Source organism: Sphaerodactylus townsendi, linkage group LG01 (assembly GCF_021028975.2).
Source record: "Sphaerodactylus townsendi isolate TG3544 linkage group LG01, MPM_Stown_v2.3, whole genome shotgun sequence".
Taxonomy (NCBI): domain Eukaryota; kingdom Metazoa; phylum Chordata; class Lepidosauria; order Squamata; family Sphaerodactylidae; genus Sphaerodactylus; species Sphaerodactylus townsendi.
Window position 1 is genome coordinate 170,090,859 of NC_059425.1, and position 22,779 is coordinate 170,113,637.

A 22,779-nucleotide genomic window follows, 5' to 3' on the forward strand; every position below is an offset into this window, starting at 1 on the left:
TTGGGCCAGTCGCAGTTCTTTCAGAACTCTCTCAGCCCACATGGAGGCGGGCAATGGCAAACCACCTCCAAATGTCTCTTGCCTTGAAAATCTATGGAGTCAGGTGTCACTTGATGGACCATCCCTTCTTTGGAGGGCGGAACTATTCTATCCATACAGGGTTAAAGATTATGAAAATCACAGTCTGTAAACCATTGGGGACATAATGATTTTTATATATACAGCAAAACTTACAGTAAACCATCAAACCAACAAACGTTTAATAAATAGCATAAATAGATCATGTTCTATATATGACATCACTGGGATGTCAGTGATGTCATATTGTTTCTGCTGGTTTAATTCTTGCCACATCCTATTGTTGCTCCTATTGTTTCTGCTGGTTTAATTCTTGCCACATCCCGTAGTCTGTCTTGTCATCTAATTATCTTTGATGTGGCATCGACTATAAGTGAGAATATGGAATATGTGAGTTTGCTCCAGCGAAACAAGAATCTGTGGGGCTGAACAGCCACGAACGTCAGCCAAATGTGTCACCATCTATGTTAAACAAGATATCCCATATGTCCAACTTCTTGGGTGAAGGGGGAAGAAAATCCGCAGCACAGAAAAGGCTAGATAATTGGATTTTGTGCCTGGGTGTTTAGAATTTATGAGACGAATTCATGAAGCTATTACTGTATGTAGCCCTTTATAACATGCTTTTTACCAGGCTTTTGAAAAGAAAACCCAAAGCATATAGAGATACAAATAGTAACCAACATTTGTTTTGAAAACTGCCCATAATATAATTCTAAAAGAGTAATAATAGTTCATATTTTAAAATATAGATATTATAATTGGACATTCATGCCTTATGGCGTTCATATTGCAACGATGCTGCTGTAGCAGGGCCCTCATTTACTTGACTGATTTGCTTTGCAGCTGAAGCTACTTCACTAAATTATATGTGCTTTGCATATAATGTTGTGTGCTGCAGAAATCCATCACTTGGCATGTGACGTGGCTTCCTTTGTATATATCCCATGAGCTGTAAAGTATTATAAAGAACTGTAAATAAAACTCATAGGGACAGGATGCCATTTTCTGTAGATCTATTCTGGGAATATGCTGTAGATGGAACCTTATGTCTTTGCTTGTTATACCCCATTATAAACAGCCCTATTGGGGTATGAAAACTATTAATTTGGAGGATGAAATCAAAGGGTGGGCAGCTCAAGAGTCATTTGGTTCTGTTATGACTCCCACCTCCAGCATGGAGTAGTGGTTAAGAGCAGGTGGATTCTAATCTGAAGAAGCAGGCTTGATTCCCCACCTGAGTGGCAGAGTGATGAACCAGATGTGTTTCCACAATCCTATATCCCTGCTGGGTGATCTTGGGCTAGCCACAGTTCTTCAGAACTCTCATCTCACAAGATGTCTGTTGTGGGGAGAGGAAGGGAAAGGAGCTTGTAAGCCACCTTGAGTCTCCTTACAGGAGAGAAAGGTGGGTATAAATCCAAACTCTTCTTCTTCCTTCAGAAATAAGGATTTCCCCCTTAGCCTAAACTGGGTATCCTTGAACAGGTTCCTTTTAATGAGAGCATGAACTCACACAGAGAGACACAGACACACTGAGACCATGAGGACTGCAGCTCTTAACAAAATTGACAAACATGCATGGAAAAAGCAGAAATAGAGTTTCATCTCCTCAAGAAAATCCTCTGATTCTGCAACCCCCCCTTCCCCCCAGTTTTGGATTTTCTGTATCTGACAAATCCAAGTAATACCTCTAGAGAAGGAGACCAATTTATTGGCTTATATTTATTCTTTTTGTCTAGATACAAAAAAAAAACACCACCTCCTTTTCTTTCTTTTCTTCTTAGTAGGCAAATATTTATACTTTAAATATTTCAGTCTTGCCAGGAAGCGGAGCCAAATGGATCAGCATGTCACAGATTCACTCTGCGGCTGGGGCAGGAGCTTGGAATTTGAATTAGCAAATGTAGGTTTGAACCACGGGAGCCGGGACTCCTGAGAAGCTATATACTGCCTGTAGTCTGTTAATGGAACACAGCAGCAACAACAGGATTAAAGGAGGATTATACAGAGGCCCTTGACTTGGAGGTGATGGGAAAGCCTTGTAATAGAGAATTGGATGCTGGCTTTGGGCCTAGGACCAAAATGGCTCAGACTGTCTGTCAGATGTATTTTGCTCTTAATCAGAATGGCTGAAAGCATTGCCATGGCTTCTGTCCTAAAATTTTGGCCTGGATGACCCGGCTGCATCCATAGTCCAGGCTTCTTAATTACCTATGGTCTAACTGCTTATGGCCAGTTAAAATCACCTTTGGGCAACCAGTCAGGGAAGATGTTTGCAGACTGAGGAAGACTTGGTTTCTTTTGGGCTGCTAACGTGTCACAGATAATGGTAGAAACGTTTGTGGACTAGTCATTTTGATAGCTTTATTTGGCAATATTGCTGTAGTTTATGTTTTTTTAATAAAAATGAAATTTCAGGTTAAACCGATAGCCATTAAATGAATAATAAATGTCCTACCCACTTTGGAGATAAGAGGGGTGGGGGTCAGCCCACGGGTCCTTTTCAACAGTGGCCCCTGCACTGTGGAATGCCCTTCTACCAGAAGCCTTCCAGGTGCCTACTCTCTTGGAGTTTCAGTACCTGGTGAAGACTGGCCTCTTCACCAGGGTGTTTGGCTGATTTCACCCTACTGGGATGGTGGGGGCGCAAGGTATCTTGTACACTCCTCCCACTTTGGGGGGTAGTTGGGGTGGGAGTTTTAGAGTCTAGACTGTTTTACAGTCTTAGGATTGGTTTTGTAGTGGTTTTACTGTGTCACATTGTATGAGATTTTATTATGGCTTTTAATGTAAGTAAATCCTAACAATGATTAATTGACACAAATGCTATGCTGATACATTACAATGTCCTAGGCATCTGAATGCGGCTCAAATTGTAATGAAAGACCAACTACCAGCTAAAGAACTGGCAGCTGTGATATTAAACAAAATTAAATAATTAATTAAATAATAATAGGCTAAGCTATGTGAGCCCTGATTTGGATAGTCCATGGCTAGCCCCATCTCGCCAGCTCTCAGAAGCTTGGTATGATTGGCCCTGGTTAGTACTTGGATGGGAAACCACCAAGGACGTCCAAGATCACTATGCAGAGGCAGGCAATGGCAAACTACCTCTCTTTCTCTCTTGCCTTGAAAACCCTATGGTGTCATCATAAGTCAACTGTAATTTGATCACTTTTCACCACCACCACCACCACCACCACTGTATGGGTGAATAGAGAGCTCTGTCGTTTGTGCCCATTTTCTTTGTGAAAGTATCTTTGCAATGCTGAGGTCTGAATAACAACCTACACCCAACTTGGTATAGTAGTAAAGAGCAGTGGACTCTAATCTGGAGAACCAGTTTTAATTCCCCACTCCTCAACGTGAGCAGTGGACTCTTATCTGGTGAGCTGGATGACCTTGGGCTCAGAGGTCTCTCAGCCCCACCTACCTCACAAGGTATTTGTTGTGGGGAGAAGAAGGGGAAAGAGTTTGTAGGCCACCTTGAGATTGTCAAACAAAGTTAAATTAGTTCCAGGTAGTTCAATAGTGTATGCAGTGTAAATTGGTATAAACAACAAATGTCAGAGTCTGATTGGAGCTTCTTATTGACCACAATTTGGAATGGAAGAGCTTTAAAATGTACAATCAAAAGCTCATTGTTTAATTAGCAGTTGAACTTGGACTTGAACAAGCATTTTGTTTTGTTTTTTAAACTCTTGGCCAGAGAAATGTGTAGGCTAATTCCCTGATTTTATTTAAAAGTCCTATTTTTGAGGTTCCCTTGTGTGACTATCCTGCTATATTCTGCAGGTGTAAGGTACTTTTTGAAGCATAGAACAAAGCTGGAAAGCTGTTCTTAGTTACAGGGCTTTTCTATAACACATTTCACGTCATTCACAATTCTGCTGTGCAGATGGCTTCGTTTTGAACATCCAAGAGTTTGTTTTGACTTGCTAATGCCACTCATGTAACTAGATAGCAGACAGCTGTCGAAAATATGTATAGGTAGCTTTTCCATATGTAATGCAAATCTGACTAAGAATATGGCCAGCCTTCAAAAGACAATCAGACATTTAATCAGCCAAAATAAATACAGTGAGCAGGTTTGATGGGCCCTATATAGCAGAACAATGGCAAAGGATCCCTGTTAGAAATTCCTGCTAGGAGCAGTGGTGGAATATCCTGTCCATAAGTTGACGAATTGACCACACCTCCTTATAAAAGCCGCTTCCATCAGATTTCAAATGTGACCTTGATCTTGAGGAGACTTTGTTATATAAAGCTATAATTCTGTTTCAGAGAAAGGAGTCTCTGATGCAGTATTTTTGTGCGGAAGTGTTGTTTGAATCTGTGTACATGTGCGTACACATGAGCCTAACAGAGAGAAAGCTGACCTTTTGTACCCACACAGAAGAGGGTTCTACAGCCATCAGTTATTAAAAGTTGGCTTCATGTCTGTTTTAGGTCCCAGGCAGTGGAATCCAGAGAGAATAGTTGCACTGTAGCTGCGGATGGTGCACCATGCACAGCTGCACTGCCTCAGAAGAGACTTGCTGCACTGCAGCCAGCAATCTAACATCGACACTCCCCCTTCCCCCATGAAAGTGGTCTGTGCATCACAAGGGGATGTGCCCAATGGTGGGATCCAAAAATTTTAGTAACAGGTTCCCTCGCCAGCCCCCCCTCAGCAAAGGGGGCAGAGGCATACCTAGGCAAACCTGAGCCCTGGGCAAAACCTGAGTTGGATGCCCACCCCCCCCCATGGGCAGCCACTCCACCACGACCCCCCAAAATTTTTTTGCACCAGGTCATTTCTAAATCATCATCACATTATAGAAAATGCCCCAACTCGCCAATCTGAACACAGCAATGGTGAAACACACAGGTTCTTTGATAGAGACTGGTGAGATAAAAGGTACGAAAGGCTGAGAATCCATGAATTGCAGTACCTGAAAGGGATTAACCCAGTTCAGGGAGTTACACTATTAGTTGCAATTGCTATATGGAACCTTCACATTCAAAGGCAGTGTGCTTCTCGGGGAGGCGAGGGTGTGGAGATGGAAAAGTAACCCATTCACGGGAACTGGTGAGAACCTGCTGGATCCCACCTCTGGATGTTCCCCTGTTTTTGCCGGTGTTAGTTCATGCCACTAAACGAGGGCATTCCCAACCAAGCCAAAACGGCTCAGGAAACCAACTAATTCCGGTGTTGCCCCTGAGGACTCCCCCTTCTGCATGAGCGTAGCCTCCAGGTGTAGCACTGCTATGGGGCTCCTCGATACCAGCATAAGTTCCCCTTATGCCAGTGCAGGTGGCATTTATCATGGCACCAGGGTTATGCCACCTCCTGAGTGGTCCCCCCCCCTTTTGGATTGCACTGTAAAGCAGTTTCAAACATACATTAATGCCAGGAATTTAGGAGTATTTGCAAACACACTTCATTAGATCGTTATCTTCTTTCTCTATGTGTTTGTCCCTTCTCCTCTGAAACACTGTGTTCTTTTATCTTCAAATTAGTTGATAAGAGGACAAAGGAAAAAGCAGAACCAGTTTTCTGCCTTACAGATTAGGTTTACAAATGACCCTTCCTTTGCGCTAGAAACTGCTTATGCATATTTTTGTCTCCATTCTCCCTCAAAATCAAAACAGCCACAAAACTAAGTGGACAGGCCTTATCCGAGTACATTTGTTTTTAGTTAAATCAATTGTGCCCAAAGTTATTTAAAAAGTTGTCGCTCCCAGAGCAAAAAAAAATATAATGCTGTTTCACTTATCTCTAGACTGCTAGGAAAGTCAGAGGTCTATCTGTCACCCCGCTATAGGCTTTGAGCTTTGCGGTTCTGAAACAGCTCTATAAAAATCAAGCTGTTAAAAAAGCTCTCCTAGCTTGTTTCAGCACTGACCTAAACAAACTTCATTGCTTTTCAACCCCCGATAAATCCCAAGCCTCATTTTAAATTACTTCCTAATTTTAATGAGCTTATCTATCAGACTTCACCAGATTTTTCACTGCAGCCTGTCTCTGAGATTGGCCGACTGATAAAAACGAACACTAAAATTGTTTATTATTACACTTTATTCTTCTAGAAGCAAAACTTTCTTTTCCCGTGGGTTGTTGGGAAAATTATTGATTTCCTGCCACAGCGTGGAATGTTTGACCTTTATAATGTGAGCAGTGATTACAAGGCCAATAAATGACATCATGCTATTTAAACTTTTAGGGCAAAGAACAAAATTGGTCAGCTTGTTCGCATTTAAGAGTCCTCTGGCTTCTAAAACGTTCATGAACTGATGGAGACACATAAAATCAGGAGGACCCAAGGTTCAGATCTGTAGAGAGACAGATTGAGACCAGCTTTTCTCAATGGTAAGGGGTCTCAAAGTAGTTTATAAACTTCATCCATTCCTCTTCCTTCAACAGACACTTTGTGAGATAGGTGGAGCTCAGAAAGAACTGTGACTGGCCCAAGGTCACCCAGCATGTTTCATGTGGAAGAGCAGGGAATCAAACCCAGTTCACCAGATTAGAGTCCACCGTTTATGTGCAGGAGTAAAGAATCAAACCTAGTTTTCCAGATTGGGATCCACCACTCGTAACCACTACACCACTCTTTAGATATATAAGAGTAAGAGACTTTTAAAGTCCCCAACCCTTGGCATTGCTTGTATAAAGCTTTAGAGGGTTTTAGGGCTAGAGTAAAGAATATACTGGAAAATACAAGAGCAAAGAAATGACTGGAAAATACAAATGATCCATCTAGTCTAGCATCTTACTTCATACCCTGGCCACATAATTGCCCTGGAGGATCAACTAACAGCCTAGAAGCTAAGGCCTTAACTCATGTTGCCTCTAAGTACTAATCGTAGGATCATTGCCCAGATCTAGGATCCTCCAGCAACAGATCCTCAGGTCTGTTCCTCCACACTCCAACACACGCCAGCTGGGTGACCTTGGGCTAGTCACAGTTCTTCAGAGCTCTCTCAGCCCCACCTACTTCACAGGGTGTTTGTTGTGAGTGGGGAAGGGAAAGGAGTTTGTAAGCCCCTTTGAATCTCCTTGCAGAAGAGAAAGGGAGGATATAAATCCAACTCTTCTTCTTCTTCTTCTTCCTTCTTCTTCTTCTTCTTCTTCTTCTTCTTCTTCTTCTTCTTCTTCTTCTTCTTCTTCTTCTTCTTCTTCTTCTTCTTCTTCTTCTTCTTCTTCTTCTTCTTCTTCTTCTTCATTGTAACGGTTTTCACTGTTGCAGTCTATGATGACTGAGCCCTTCATGCATAGATGGGTTCCACATCCAATGCTGCATTCTTTTTTGTAGCAATTGTCTTCTGGAGGTTCCATAGCTTCCAAGGCAGTGACCAGGGCAGACTCCTCATGGTGCCATCATAATGGCTCTGAAAGGTGAATTTGGGGTTCCATGTCTTTTTGAAGGAGCCTTCGCTGTCAGAGAAATCACATCTGAATTCTCCGTTGTTGGTGACTGTCAAGTCAATGATCTCTCCTCCACCAATAGTGTCCATGATAAACATGTCCAAGGAGCAGCCCAGTGACTCTTCCATGAGACCTGGGCTGGCTGGAGATGACTGGTGGCAAGGATGGCTTAGGAGAAAGCTCATCAACACTTCACCTCACAACAAACCTATAGTCTAAGAGAGAGTGATTGGTCCAAGGTCACCCAGAGAGCTTCCATGGCAGAGTTGGGATTTGATCTTGGGTCTCACCAAACCTGGTCTGACACTCTAATCACTGAGCTCTATATTGCAGTGGCACCAGAGCAGAGGTACCACCATAATTCTCTCTCCATTATTTGATATTCACACATTGCTTATGTCAGGAGAACCTGCCCTACAGAGGATTCCTGTGAGGTCCATTGAAAAGGTTGTGCCTTCTATTAAACGAAGACATCCGAAATGCTGTAGATACTTGGATGTGATCAAGAATACTCCTAGTTAATTTGCTTCCAGTTTAATTCCACTTTCAGGCTATTACCTGGCTGTAACACTAGATTGAATTCCTCTATGCCATACTGTTCTGTTTGAGTAAGACATTCTTTTCCAATTATTGTTGCTCTGTAGAAAAGGCAAAAAGGCTGTTTGATGCTGTCATTACAGTCCAGCCTGGAAGTGTGATACAGTTTGATCAGGGAAGGAAGATACTGGGTTTGCTGAAATATATACCGTGTGCTGAGTCTTGTGCGAACAGAAATGCAGGATGAGTTACAGCTGCGTTTATCTTAGCACAAGGGCTTCTTGCAATGACTTCTTGGTCTGATCTCCTTTCTATGGGACCCAGCCCACTGTATTTCTTCTGTCATGGTAGTTTGCCTGTACTCAGAGAGAGACAGGGAGGGGCTGTAGCACAGTAGAAGAAACTCTGCTTTGCATGCAGAAGGTCCCTGGTTCAATCCCAGGCATATCCCGTTAAAAGGACCAGGCAATGAGTGGACAAGTGAATGAGTGGATATGAGGACAGATCTTGGTTTGTTGCAGGCCCTGGTTGGAGACTGTCTTTGGGCAAGAAAAGGTGTGCCTCCCATTGACTGTGAGAAGAGCATCATTTTCCATCATGAGTCCCTGGTTGTTAATGATGTGTTCAGCCAGTTTGAGCTGAGTGCCATATTTTAATGTTCTAAGCTTGTTGTAACCCGCCCGGAGCCCTTCGGGGATTGGGTGGGATATAAATCCAATAAATAAATAAATAAAAATAGTTGACAGGAAAGACCACTGCCTGAGACTCCAAGGAGCTGCTGCCAGTCTCAATAGACAGTACTGACCTTGTGGTTGTTGTGAGTTTTCCGGGCTGTGTGGCCATGGTCTGGTAGGGTCCTTTCTTCTGCATTGCAGAGACACCAAAACCATTCTACCAGACCACGGCCACACAGCCCAGAAAACACACAGCAACCAGTTGAATCTGGCCGTGAAAGCCTTCGACAATACATAGTACTGACGTTGTTAGATCAGTGATCTGATTCCGTATAAGGCAGATTCATATGTGTTCACACAACTTAGATCTCTTAGAACAGTGATAGCAAACCTTTTCAAGACCAAGTGCCCAAATTGCAACCCAAAACCAACTGATTTATTGCAAAGTGCCAACACGGCAATTTAACCTGAATACTGGGGTTTTAATATAGAAACAATGGTTGGCTCCGAGGCGTGCATTACTCGGGAGTAAGTTTGGTGGTAGTCAGTGGCTTTGCTTTGATTCAACCGTGCAAGTCTTCCAACGGGTAGATCACGACCCTAGGAGGGTTTACTCAGCAGCAAAAGAGCTTACTCCCAGGTAAAGGATCATGCTTTAGTTTGTCGCATGAAAATCAGTGGTGTTTAGCAGCGCTTAACAGGGTTACCTACACTGCTTCCCCAAAACTAGGTCTCAGGTTTAATGCTAATAATCAAGCCCAGTGGCCCAGGCCAGCCTAGATATGGGGGGGAGGGGGGAACTCTATTTGCACGTGCCCATAGAGAGGGCTCTGAGTGCCACCTCTGGCACCCGTGCCATAGGTTCGCCACCACTGTCTTAGAAGCTATATGAGCCAATAATCCATTTGCTTCTAGTCTACTTGAGACCCTTCAAACCAGTTTTTTTTAATCATGGATGACATACTCATTGGGTGTGTGTGTGTTTAAAAATTATTTCATTTGCTGCACTAGACCCTTTCAGAGTACTTATTCAGATCCAAGTGATACGTTTAAACCATACGCATGATCTGTATGCAGCTTGAATATCCCAGTGGCAGCTATTTGCCAATATCAGACTGTCACAGGAGAAGAAAAGGATACAATTTTGTTTTCTATTTCTGGCGGGTCATGTAACATCAATAATCTCTGCTGGGTATTATGCTCTCCATAAGAGGCTTATGTGATTGATTAAACACCTTAGCTTTGTTTTGGTGTTTAATCAATTGCAGCAGCCGTTTATAGCTCCATGTATTACAAAGGAGAAGAGATTATCACTTAATTATTCCGAGGAACCATAACTGGGTGGAATTGCTTCTAATGCTGATGTTTTTGAAATTCTAATGGCAGCTAACACTGTTAACAGCTTTCTCGCTAAAAAAAAATGAACAACTCTTGTGTCTTCCCCTGAAAGACCAACAAGATTTCATTCCAGCAGAAGCTTTCATGGACTAAAGCCCACTTCTTCAGGTCCAAAAGTGTAGACGCAAGATGATGAGGCTCTGGTCTGAATGGCCCATACTAGCCTGAGCTCATCAGATCTCGGAAGCTGAGTAGGGTCAGCTCTAGTTAGTGTTTGGATGGGAGACCACCAAGAAATATCAGGGTGGTTGCTCAGAGGCAGGCAGCGGCAAACCAACTCTGAACATCTCCTGCCTTGAAAACCCTATGAGGTTACCATAAATCCATTATAACTTGACAACGGGGGGCGGGGGAGTCCATGAGAGTTTGTGCTAGGGAAAATGTTGTTAGTCTTTAAGAGGCTGCAAGGAAAGCTTTCACCCGCTTGCTGCTGTTTCATTTTGTTGGCTCCGAAGGCAACAAGCTTAGCCACTTTCAGACTCATGTTAGTAATCTGGTCAGCATTAAGGACAGATTAACAATGCAGAACAGCGGTTCTTAATTTGTGGGTCGGAGCCCCTTTGGGGGTCAAACGACCCTTTCACAGGGGCCGCCAAAGACTCTCTGCATCAGTGTTCTCCATCTGTAAAATGGATAAATGTTAGGGCTGGGGGTCACCACAACATGAGGAACTGTATTAAAGGGTCGCGGCATTAGGAAGGTTGAGAATCACTGATGTAGAATATCTGTCAGTCTTGTACTGGCAAAGCTCTTGGTCTGCCTTAGACTTCTTGGGGATTTGGACACATGTATAGACTGTCCCTTCCATTCTTGATTCACGTAATGTTGTGCAGGAATGGAAACTCAGTATGCAAATCAAGGCAGGATTGCAGCTTGTAACTGCCCCAAATAATAATTATATTCTTGCACCCACCCCCAGTTTGTGTGATCGGGCCCACAAAAATCTGCTGGGAATAAAGATGAGTTAATATTAAGATAGAATAAAATTCAGGAAACAATTTTCCATCTTTCATCACAGAGTATTTTGTTGTGAAGAACAATTCTGTGTTAAAGAGTCAGTGTAAATATCAAGCTCAAGTTACAACGCCGTTTGTTGAGAATGGAGTAGTGGTGGTACCTTTTGAGTTTTCTGTTCAGCAATAAATAACACCCATCCTCCAAGGAGAATTCAGCTTTTCCGTAGAACAAGATCACAATAATTAGGGATAGGCTAGGCACTGCACATGAATGTACATGTACTCACTAGCCACTTGTAAGGAATGTGCCATATGTGAGTACCAAGGTCAGATATCTCATATGTCCTTGTTTTTATATACCTTGCAAATTTAGAACATTTCATGATACAGATTATTCAGGGTTTTTTACCAGATATTTTTTTACCTGATCAAGGGGTTGAAACACCTGAATGTATTGAAAAAAATTAGATTTGTCTGAATGTGATCTTGGTCAGTTGTGGTCCACATAGCCAGTGGAAAATCTGGATAGAATGAAGCACAGTTGCCTAAAGAGTAACACTGTGCAATACGTGGATTGGCCAGCTGGATGCCACCATATATACATTTGGAATTTTTCCACAAAATATGGCATAGCTTTCAGAGTAAAAGTTGTGTAAATGTAAAACAAGATAAGAGCCAAGAACTAACAAAGACTGAACTTTACCAAGTAGATGAAATTAGTAGGAATAATTAGTTTAGTTTAGTTTAGTTTATTCAATTTATATCCCGCCCTCCCCCGAAGGGCTCATTATGACACATTGGGCATAAACACAAGCTTCAACAAGGTCAATGACTTAAGAGACTCCAAAAATTATAACTACCAAACTTGTATTTAAGAGAATGAAAAGGGCTTCACGCTTCACACATTTCCCATTTTGTGTCGGGAGTCAGGGACAAAAGTACAGACGGAATCGGGATCAGGGAGATCAGAAATAGTATTTCTGTCAGAAGGTTCTCCATTCTCTTGTCATCCGGTCCAGTACCTAAAAGGAGATAAGCTGGTAAAAGATGCTGGGCAGCATAGACCTTCACCTTAGAGGCTCTGTTGCCACATACCATGCTTCTTTTCCAGGCTGCCTTGGTCTTTCGTGACTGTTATTACAAAGGGTTTACTGGGACACGTACAAATTTGGTGCTAATTCCAACACAAGTTTCAGTGGCAAAGTGTATCCGGGCTTCCAACAGCAATTAACGCGTCTGTGCGAAGGAGCTGGTGGCTCTAACCATTTAAAGGCATTTGCTTCCCTACGCTAACTGTCTTTCCTCCCCTTTTCTTGATGTTACCAAATGCATATTTTTTTTGTTTTTTTGTCTTTCAGGTATAACCCCACTTTTAGTGTTTTGCAGCTATGCCTTGTGCCAGCCCTTAGGAACTGGGCCCATTCCCCTCCCCCCTTTTCCCCGCCCCCCCCACCACGTATCTATTTTATTTATTTAATTTTTTTTTTGTCTGATAAGTTTCACAAGCACTAATGCACACTTGAAATGCAGGCGATATTTTGATCACCAAACGGTTTAGCACTTCATGCAGGAAAATCCGATAGGCCACAGTCATGAAAGTTCCAGAGGATGGCTCCTGGCTTCCTGTGGCAGACCTGGTGGCACTTCCACCACCCCTTTCCCTCCTCCGCTCTAACCATTTTGTCTGTCTATCTCGTCTCGTATTCTGTTTTCAACGCAATGCCATGAAGGGTTTTCTTCGTTTCTTTTTTTTCCCCCTCTCCTTTTTTATTTTAGTGCCTAAAAAGGGAACAATATATTTTAATAACAAATATCCATGTGCAATTTATTAGACTTGGTAGATGATCTCAGGTAAGCCTGAGATAGTTATGTGAAGAACTGTCACTTATTGTGTTGACTTGTTAACACAAGGGGTGGGGATGGGGGAACTTCAACATTACTTGAGTCACTTTCGGGTACAACCCAGAAATTAAAAACAGCAACTCTGGGAATTTCTGGAAACACTGTGGTTTCTTACTATGTCGGGAGACCTGGCAACTCCATTTAGTAAGAAGGGGTATGGAAAATTGGGTTCATGGTTTCTGCAAATGGAATGAGTTTTCAGAAGCAATTTTAAACAATCCCCCTGTATCCCCCATACCATTGGTGAGGTGTCTAAATGTAATATGCCTTACAGCAGTGATTCCCAAAGTGGGCGCCACACACCCTAATGGTGGGTGCTGCTGTGATCAGAAGTGAGGTGATGGCCCACATGGAAGTAGAAACAATTGATAATACACATATATCTTTCTGTTTTTAATTGCCTATTAAAAATTTAAAAAAATTAATTTCCAGTAGCTAAGTAATATTTTTTTTCTAGGAAGAAAGGGGCGGTGGAAGCCAAATAATAAGATTTAGGAGTCTCCACTGCCTATACAGCATAAGGAGACCCCTATGTCCATGAGGTGGGAGTACCCCAATCTCCCCTGCTCCCTTTCTCTTGTCGTGAGCGTCTTGCTCAATTCTTTGACGTGGCTCTGTTTATACAAAAATCAAAGGAATGGCTGATAACGCCCACTTGCTGCCGTTCCTGTGCTTCAATGGCGCATTGTTCTGGATGTTCATTCAATCATCATCAGTGGCTTGGTAGGGGAGTTCTCGGGCACAGGAAAAAAAATTGCTTCTGCAGACTTCTTTGTCAGTAAAAACTGGAATACATCCCAAGCTCTTTAAAGTTAAAGAATCGTTCTGAATAATATTTGAAGGATGTCATTACGGGAAGAAAAAAAAAGATGACCTTTTTCCTCTTAAGAAGCAGAAGGCTTATTTTCCTTTACTTAGTTTTACTGTTCAGTGATGAGAAGACGTGGAATGCAAACTTTAAAATGTATTGCTTCCCTTTGAAAGTTAATCCTGTTCCACATTTTCATTAACGTTGGCTCATTCTTCTTAATTTTTTTTTTTGTTTAATTTGGTTTGCAATTTTTTTTGCATGAATATGCAGAGTAGCAATAAACTTGTTTTTGTACGAGTGCGAGACTCTTCTCTTTCAGATCCAGTAATAAAGTCTTTTTAAGTTTATTTGTTTTAAAATACAGTATTTTCTTTTCGATTCTTAAACCAACTAAACCCCCAAAATGTGTAATGTGATTTTCTAGCGTCAGTAAGTGACAGCCACTGGGGAATTGTTAATGTCCTGTAAGAATTTCATTGTCTGCTGTTGCTAGGTCACCCCGGGACAGTAGCAGAAGCGGAGAAAAGCTGGAGTTGGAATTATCAAATCTCACAGCGGACGTCCTAGAATTACTGCTGGAATTTGTTTATACAGGTTCCTTAGAGATAGATTCCGCCAACGCCAAAACTCTTCTGGAGGCTGCCAGCAAATTCCAGTTTCACACTTTTTGCAAAGTGTGCATGTCATTTCTAGGTAAGTAGTCATGCTATTTTTCTCAAGTCTGCTTCTAAACTTGAGTTTCCGTCCTTCAACAGCCCTGCTTCCGAGATCAAGATCAGAAGAGCCTTTGGAACACCACCAAATATCATTTGATGTTACCTTTTGGTGAAGTGCAGGTCTGTTGAAACAATACCGCCAACTTCACGTGGCCTGTGCCCAGGATTGAAGCTGCAAGGCCAGGAGGAGGAAAACAGACTCTGGTATTAGAATCGTAGGCCCCTTCCGCACACGCAAAATAATGCGTTTTCAAACCACTTTCACAACTGTTTGCAAGTGGATTTTGCTATTCCGCACAGCTTCAAAGAGCACTGAAAGCAGTTTGAAAGTGCATTATTCTGCAGGTGTGGAATCAGCCATAGAGTTGGAAGAGACCCCAAGGGCCATCAAGTCCAACCCCCTGCAATGCACAGAGTTCAAATTTCTGAGAATCCCAACTTTCCTTTAAAAGAGGAAGCAAGCAGTTGGTCCTCATGGTTACAGAGGTATGCTCAAGAGTGACCGGGAATGCCTGCTGAAATCTCAAAGGAGACGTGATAACACCACCAATACTTCATATCGCCGCAGATTCCCACTTTTTGTCTGCCAGTGCCAGTCATGGAAGTTCTGACACCCCAGTGGCAGCAGAACTTCATGGCACTAAGTGGTTGCAGTGGGGAAGGCCAGCTCCCAATCCACAAGCTTTGTATCGATAATGGTTCTTTAGATCCATCCCAGGGTTCTGTTGTATCCAGTAGTGGGATCCAAACATTTTAGTAACAGGTTCCCATGGTGGTGGGATTCAAACTGTGGTGTAGCACCAATGGGGCTGGGCGGGGCACAACAGGGGTGGGGCTGGGCATTCCGGGGGCGGGGCATTCCTGGGCAGGGCTGTGGCAAGGACACAGCCGCTGTGCCGGTCCTTGGGCGGGAAACAAATGCACGCAGGCGCAGGCTGCCACGCACACCGGTGCACCTCCTGCTAGACTTCTTCAAGTTCTGCGCACTACTGCTGAGAGGAGGGGCGTAATTAAGGCAAAAATCACGTGGCAAAATCACCCCCTCTCGGCACACACGAATAATTAGTAACCTACTCTCGGGAACCTGTGAGAACCTGCTGGATCCCACCTCTGGTTGTATCCCTAATAATCACTGTGTAAGTAGATCAATATTAGTATCCCTGTATTAAAGAAGAGTTATTTTTTTCTGCCCAGTTTTTTTCTACCTGTAAGGATTCTCAGAGTGGCTTATAATCACCTTCCCTTTCCCTCCTCACAACAAGCTCCTTGTGAGGTAGGTGGGCCTGTGGCAGTTCTGAGAGAACTGTGACTGGCCTAAGGTAGGCTTCACGAGGTCGAGAGGGGACTCAAGCCCTGTTCTCCAAATTAGAGTCTGCTGCTGTAAACCGCTACACCCTGCTGGCTCTACAGATACAAGAGATGCAAGTGCTGCAGATACAAGAGCTCAGACTGAATTTTAATGTCCAAAACAAATAAGTGCTTCAGAATATCTGGATGTAGAACTTCATTGGCCATATGTCAGCTGTGACTTGACAGCACTTTACACGCACTCACAGAACCAGGAAACCCAAAGCACTTGTACTTCCGATTCCTCCCCGCTCTGCCCCCCCCCCTTCTGCCATGCCCAGATTGCACACAGCTGGCGATTGCCTGGCATTTTCCTTTACCGGATTTACTTTGAAAGCTGCCCTCCAGTGTGTTTTAAATTAATAGACTTTATGGCTTTTGTAATGATCCATAGATATATCCGTGCACATTATCTCTAAAGGTTCAGCTACTATAACAAAATGCATTTATTTCCACTAAATCAATGTGAGGGTTTTTTTTTTTCGTTTTCCAATACTTAATATTTGGATTCAGTGAACCATGTTAACGGTTATGAAATAGGGGAGAGCTGGCTGTTAAGTTTCATTATATATGAGGAACTACCAGAGGTTTGTATTCTCATTTAGAGAATTCATAAAGCATAATTGCTTATTTTTATTTATAGCTCTTGCTGGATTGAGCGTCAGAGATAGTGGAATGGTTTTGCTCTGTGAAAAGTTTAGAGAAAAGCATTAGGGCTAGCCTCATTTTTCATTTTTGCATTGCCTAAGCTAAGCGTCTCATAAACTCTTTCCAGTATTCCTATAACAGCAACCAATAGGGAAGTTAGTTTGTTCTTCCCAATATGTCAAGGAGGCAGATTGTTTATTGTTTGTATTTGGTACATTCAGCCACTATTTCCTCCCCTTGAATGGTTCTAAGCAAACTAGAAATTGCAAAGGATGTTCAGAACGATTCTGCCTTTGTATACGTTCTTGTAATGGCTGTAAGAGAGAGCTAGCGTGGTGTAGTGGTTTAGAGCAGGTGGATTCTGATCTGGCTTGATTCTCCACTCCTCTGTGTGAAGCCTGCTGGGTGACCTCGGGCTAGTCACCGTCCTCTCAGAACTCTCTCAGCCCCACCTACCTCACAAGATGTCTGTTGTGAGGAGAGGAAGGGAAAGAGTTTGAAGGCCACTTTGAGACTCCTTATGGTTGAGAAAAGCAAGGTATAAATCCAAACTCTTTAAAAAATCCTTTTTTCCAAGAATCCATTCCTTGCAGGGCAATCTTAAGAACACTTTTCTTGGCAGTGAACTCCACTAAATAGACCTAAGTGGGATTCTGCGTGGACATGGATAGAAGATTCCTCTCTTAGAATTGTGGATTTTCCAAGTTATGGACATTCTGATGAAAGTTTGCAATTCAGATGCAAAGAAACATGTTTACCAAAACAAGATAACATGTAGCCATTCAACTGAAGTAACCATTAATAAATATTACGCTTTGGTGAACAGGAAAACACTATTGAAAAATTAATAGTGCTCGTTTCAACACAATGCTAATGTCCCTGTTCTGTCCTACGTTAGAAGGGTTAACTCACTTTAGGATGGAACCACAAGACTGTTAACTACTGAACCTTTATGACTAGGCACCATGTATTATTTTCTGGGCCTCACACAACCTTGTGGCATCCCCATGCCATTCCATATTACCTATACCAGGGGTCTGCAACCCACGGCTCCGGAGCTGCATGCGGCTCTTTCAGCCTTATACTTCGGTTCCAAGTGGCCTGGAGGTCAGAGGGTAGAGTGGGCATGTCCCTCCAACCCTCCAGAGCAATGCTGGAAGGAAAGGTGAGTGGAAGGGCTAAACCGGAGGCGGCTCCGTGCGGGAGGGCGCTGCTTTTCATGTCCCCTCCACTCACCTCTCCTTCCAGCACTGCTCTGGAGGGCTTGAGGGACTCGCCCATGCTGCCCTCCGACCCCTGGAGGTCGGAGGGTAGTGTGGGCGTGTCCCTCCAAAGCAGCCGCTATCCCCTCTCTGCCATTCCTGCAGCTGCCATCCCCCCTCTGCCCAACGGAGCAAGCAGCTGCCTGCTCCGTCGGGCAGAGGGGATTTCCCTGCCCGGCACTGCTGCCTCCTGCAGCGTGAGAGGCAGTGGCACTGGGCAGGCCACAGCCGCCATCCCCCCTCTGCCCCACAGAGCAGACGGGCAGAGGGAGTTTTCCTACCCGGTGTCGCTGCCTCCCGCAGCATGAGAGGCAGCGACACCGGGCAGGCCGCAGCCGCCATTCCCCCTCTGCCCCATGGAGCAGGTGGCTGCCTGCTCTGTCGGGCAGAGGGGGTTTCCCTGCCTGGCACCTCCGCCTCCCAGCGCTGGAAGGAAAGGTGAGTGGAGGGGCCAAACCGGAGGTGGCTCTGTGCAGAGCCACCTCTCTGGCTCGGTAGATCTTCGGGGCCGTGGAAAACAGGTCCAAATGGCTCTTTGGGTGGTAAAGGTTGCCGACCCCCGACCTGTACCATTTTTTAATCAGGCCCTTTCCTGAAGGTAGTCAAAATGGTGTCCAGGGTTGTTGTGTCCTTGTTCCTTGAAACCATCCTGTGAGGTAGACAGGGTTTCCAGGCGGTGACTGGAGATTTTCTGCTATTACGACTGATCTCCACGTGACAGAGATCAGTTCACCTGGAGAAAATGGCCGCTTTGGAAGGTGGACCATATGTCATTATACATGATTGAAGTCCCTCCCTCACAAACCACGCCCCCCTCAGGCTCCACCTGTAAATTCCCCAGGTGTTTCCAAGCCCAGAGCTGGCAACCCTAGAGGCAGATTGAGCTGAGCAATAGTGACTGAATCACCTAGTGATCTTAATGGCATGGCCAGGATTTGAATTCAGGCCTCCCTTTCCCTAGCTGAACATTTTAATCATCACAGGTACTGGATTTCATAGAAAACAGAAAGAAACTTTTCTGTTCTATTCCCCAAATGTCATAAATGGGCTGAGAGGTTCATCTTTCCCCATTCTTAGGCTCTGCCCTGCCATCCTTTGGCAAACACTTATGTAACATTCCCACGACGTGACCATAAGCAGAGTTACTCCCTTCTGAAGGTTCTGAGATGCCAGCAGGTATCGCCCACTTGCTTTTCATCAATATAAAGATTATAAACCCATTTTTAAACATGGAAACTGAGTGTTTCATGACTTCTTCCCACCCAACACATTTTAACCTTTTTCTGTTGTCCCACGGAATCATGGCTTGCCTACCCATCTTGATCTTCCTTGATCTCAGATTGCAAATGCCTTAGCAGACCAGGTGCTCAGGAGCAGCAGCAGCAGAAGGCCATTGCTTTCACATCCTGCAGGGGAGCTCCCAAAGGCACCTGGTGGGCCACTGCGAGTAGCAGAGTGCTGGACTAGATGGACTCCGGTCTGATCCAGCAGGCTAGTTCTTATGTTCTTATGTATATCGGCTAGATGCAGGCTCAATTTAGAGAGTCCAAGTGATTATTCATTCCGTCCTCCCTTTTATCCCCATTTCTGCTCCTGCGAGCCTACGTCCCTTCTCGTTAGAGGCATCGTATTTAAGGTTCTTTGTGCTCATTTCTATGCCTATATTGTTGCGAGTATTTGGATGGGCCTGTAGTGACTTGATCCAGCCACTCAACGATTTGCAACTTAACTTAGATAAATCCAAAATTGTGGTATTTACCCATAAATGGAAAGCCACCAATTGGCGGATAGGCCACAGTAGTTTCGAGCAGGTGCAGTCATATAAATACCTAGGGCTTACCTACCATCATAGGGCCTCCTGGACACTACATAGGAATTGGGCCATCTCCGCCGCTAAATTAAGTGCCTCAGCCATTATACGCTTCCTCTATGGGAAAGGCCGAGGGTCTACATCCCTGCAAAGCGATTGAGAGCTATTTTAATTGCCAAAGTGGAGTCAACAAATCCTTTATGGGATCCCCATCTGGATAGGGGCATGGAGCAGAGAGGTTGAAAGGGTCCAGTCATACTTTCTGTATAAAATCCTTGGCTTGCCCCATTCACATTTCCCTCCCTATCGCGGCCCTGTGCTTAAGCAGCAGAAACAAGGCCAGCAATGCGGCCTGGAAACTCTGGCCTGGTGCGATACATTTCAAAGTTTTGGGCCAGGATTTGTTTTTAATCGAGGATGAACTGGACTACTACATCCCTACAGGGAGACGCTCCATCCTCCACACAACCCAAGTGGTGGGTTAAAATCGAAGCCAAGACTTAAATGAGTTGGGCATTTCCTTGGAGGACCTGCTAATGCCTAACAGAGCCAGGAGGTCTATGGGGCTATCAAGAAGAGACTTTTTTGACAGAGAGTTTCAACAGATGCTAGAAGCCTAATAAAACCTGTTCCCCCCGATCTCTCTGGGAATACCTATGGATAGACTAGGTGCAGCCCAAGTACCTTTTATCTCCTGGATTTGAGGAGCCCACGGTGGCGTGAGAGCAATGCACCTTATGCTTCGTGTAATGCCCTGCCTTCTTCCTTTAGCCTATGGGCGCCACCTGTGGAATCCCACATAAAAGAAAGAGAAATGCCCAGTGTGGCATGGGTTCTTTCAATGAAACAAGTATCTCATATGCTGTTGGATTGTCCCTTTTATGAGATAGGTAGGAAGAAGCACATAATCCCCTTCCTGCATGGAAGTGAAGGCATTACAGATAAACAGAAGGTTATATATCTTTTAAACAGCCACAACTACGAGCTGTTGGAAGCGGTGGCTAAATTTTTAAATGGTGTTATTTTAACTCGTCAGAAATTGTAAAGTTGTAAAGGCTGTTATTATCTTGCTAAGCTAATCTTAAACAATCTATATGCCATTAAAGGTATTCGAAATCGAAATCGACTTGATCCAGCCCTTCACGCTTGGGACAAGGTCCTCCTTCCTACCTGAGTCCCCTCACAGGATCTCAATGGCAGTGTACAGAAGCCAAACCTAGAGCTTCATCCTCGCTGCATTGAATATTGTGCTGTAATGCTAATTTACAGCTAGATTTTTCCTGTAGACATCTAGTTGTGAGTGATTGCTGCTGCAGAGCGAAAACAACGTGTGCAACCATGTGCGGATATAGCCCAAGAGAGAGCGAGAGCGGGTTTTGCAAGGCTGTGTCTAATGGCAAGGCATAGATTTAGTGAACTATGCTAGTGTGGCGATGAAGAATGCCATCCAGTTACAGATGACTTATGGCAATCTCTTAGGCTCATTCCGCACATGCAGAATAATGCACTTTCAAACTGCTTTCAGTGCTCTTTAAAGCAGTGCAGAATAGCAAAATCCACTTGCAAACAGTTGTGAAAGTGGTTTGAAAACGCATTATTTTGCGTGTGCGGAAGGGGCCTTAGTCTTTTCAAGGCAAGAGACATTCAGCGGTGGTTTGCCATTGCCTGCCTCTGCATTCCTTGATGGTCTCCTACCCAGAGGTGGAATCCAGCAGGTTCTCACAGGTTCCCAAGAGTAGGTTACTAATTATTTCCATACAATTGTGTTATTGCCGAGGGTTACTAGTGGTGGTGATTTTTTGCCCACGTGATTTTGCCTTCGTTAAGCACACCTCCCTCTCAGCAGTAGCACGCAGAACTCTGGAAGCGAGTTTAGCAGGAGGTGCACCGGCGTGTGTGGCAGCCTGCGCCTGCGTGCATTCATTTCCTGCCCAAGGACCGGCGCAGCGGCTGCGTCCTTGCCACAGCCCCACAGAGGAATGCCCCGCCCCCGGAATGCCTGGCCATGCCCCCGTCGTGCCCCGCCCAGCCCCATTGGCGCTAAGCCACAGTTTGAATCCCACCACCATGGGAACCTGTTACTAAAATGTTTGGATCCCACCACTGCTCCTACCCAAGTAGTAACTATGGCCGACGCTGCTTTGCCAAATGATGTGGCAGATGATGTTGTTTGTTGTCAAAAAAATTTAAAGTGCCTTTGATTTTTCAAAATTTCTTTCTTTTCTCCCCTTCCCCCCCCCCCACCTTTGTGTTTCACATGTTCCTTTTAGAAAAACAACTGACTGCTAGCAACTGCTTAGGAATATTGGCCATGGCCGAAGCAATGCAGTGCAGTGAGCTGTACAACATGGCAAAGGCCTATGCCCTACAGATCTTTCCTGAGGTGGCCACTCAGGAGGAAATCCTCAACATCTCAAAAGACGACTTCATTTCCTACATGTCCAACGACAGTCTGAACACGAAGACAGAAGAGCTGGTTTACGAAACAGTGATAAAGTGGATTAAAAAAGATGCAGCCCTCAGAGCCCAGGTACGCAGGGCGGGGGGAGAGCCTAAAATGTTTTTCCCCTCCCTACATCTATCCTTAAAATATCATTCTGTTTGAAATCCAGCCTGCTTATCCCCAAATGAAAAAAGCACAAAGGGGGCAATAACTGCAAAGAGAAATGTTCTGTAATTTCACCATTGGATCGTAATTTTTGATTTAGACTTACAAAATTTACATTTGCTCCATGTGTTTTATGCTAAAGAGTTTAGTTTGAAGTAGCTTTTTGATGATTGAGCATTGTATGATAACAGAGGCGTAGGGGGAAATGGTGTCTGGGGCAAAATGGCGCCCGGCCCCTGCCCCTATGCCCCCCATGGTGCCCCGCCCCCACCCACACATTAATTCAGCAGCTGCTCTTTGCAGCCGACTAAAAAGCTTCTGCCGGGCCCGGCGGGGGAGGGGTCTGGGGTCACACACCCCGTTGTGGTGCCCTGCCCTGTTGCCCCCTACCCACTTACCTTAGTTCAGCCAGCTGCAAAGAGCAGTCAGCTGAAAAGCTTTGGCCGGGCGGGGAGGGAAAGTGTGGGGGTGATTTTCCACCCCCCCCACGTGACTCACCATGGGGCGCCCAGGGCGTTTGTCCCCAGATGTTCCCATTATAGCTACGCCACTGTGTGATAATATACATATCAAAAATGGAACACAGATTTTTTTAAAGTAATGTGTATTTAGGAATCT

The 22,779-nt window shown here is 44.3% G+C and overlaps 1 protein-coding gene across 4 annotated transcripts in view; it reads left to right on the plus strand.

Moving 5' to 3' along the window:
- KLHL29 (kelch like family member 29) overlaps positions 1-22,779 on the plus strand; it is a 577,596-nt gene that overhangs the window by 435,827 nt on the left and 118,990 nt on the right. For all 4 annotated transcript variants that reach the window (XM_048499196.1, XM_048499205.1, XM_048499182.1 and 1 more), the window contains 2 exons: positions 14,264-14,463; positions 21,824-22,083. In XM_048499196.1, coding sequence (XP_048355153.1) covers positions 14,264-14,463; positions 21,824-22,083 — 460 coding nt within the window. The remainder of the gene's footprint in view (positions 1-14,263; positions 14,464-21,823; positions 22,084-22,779) is intronic.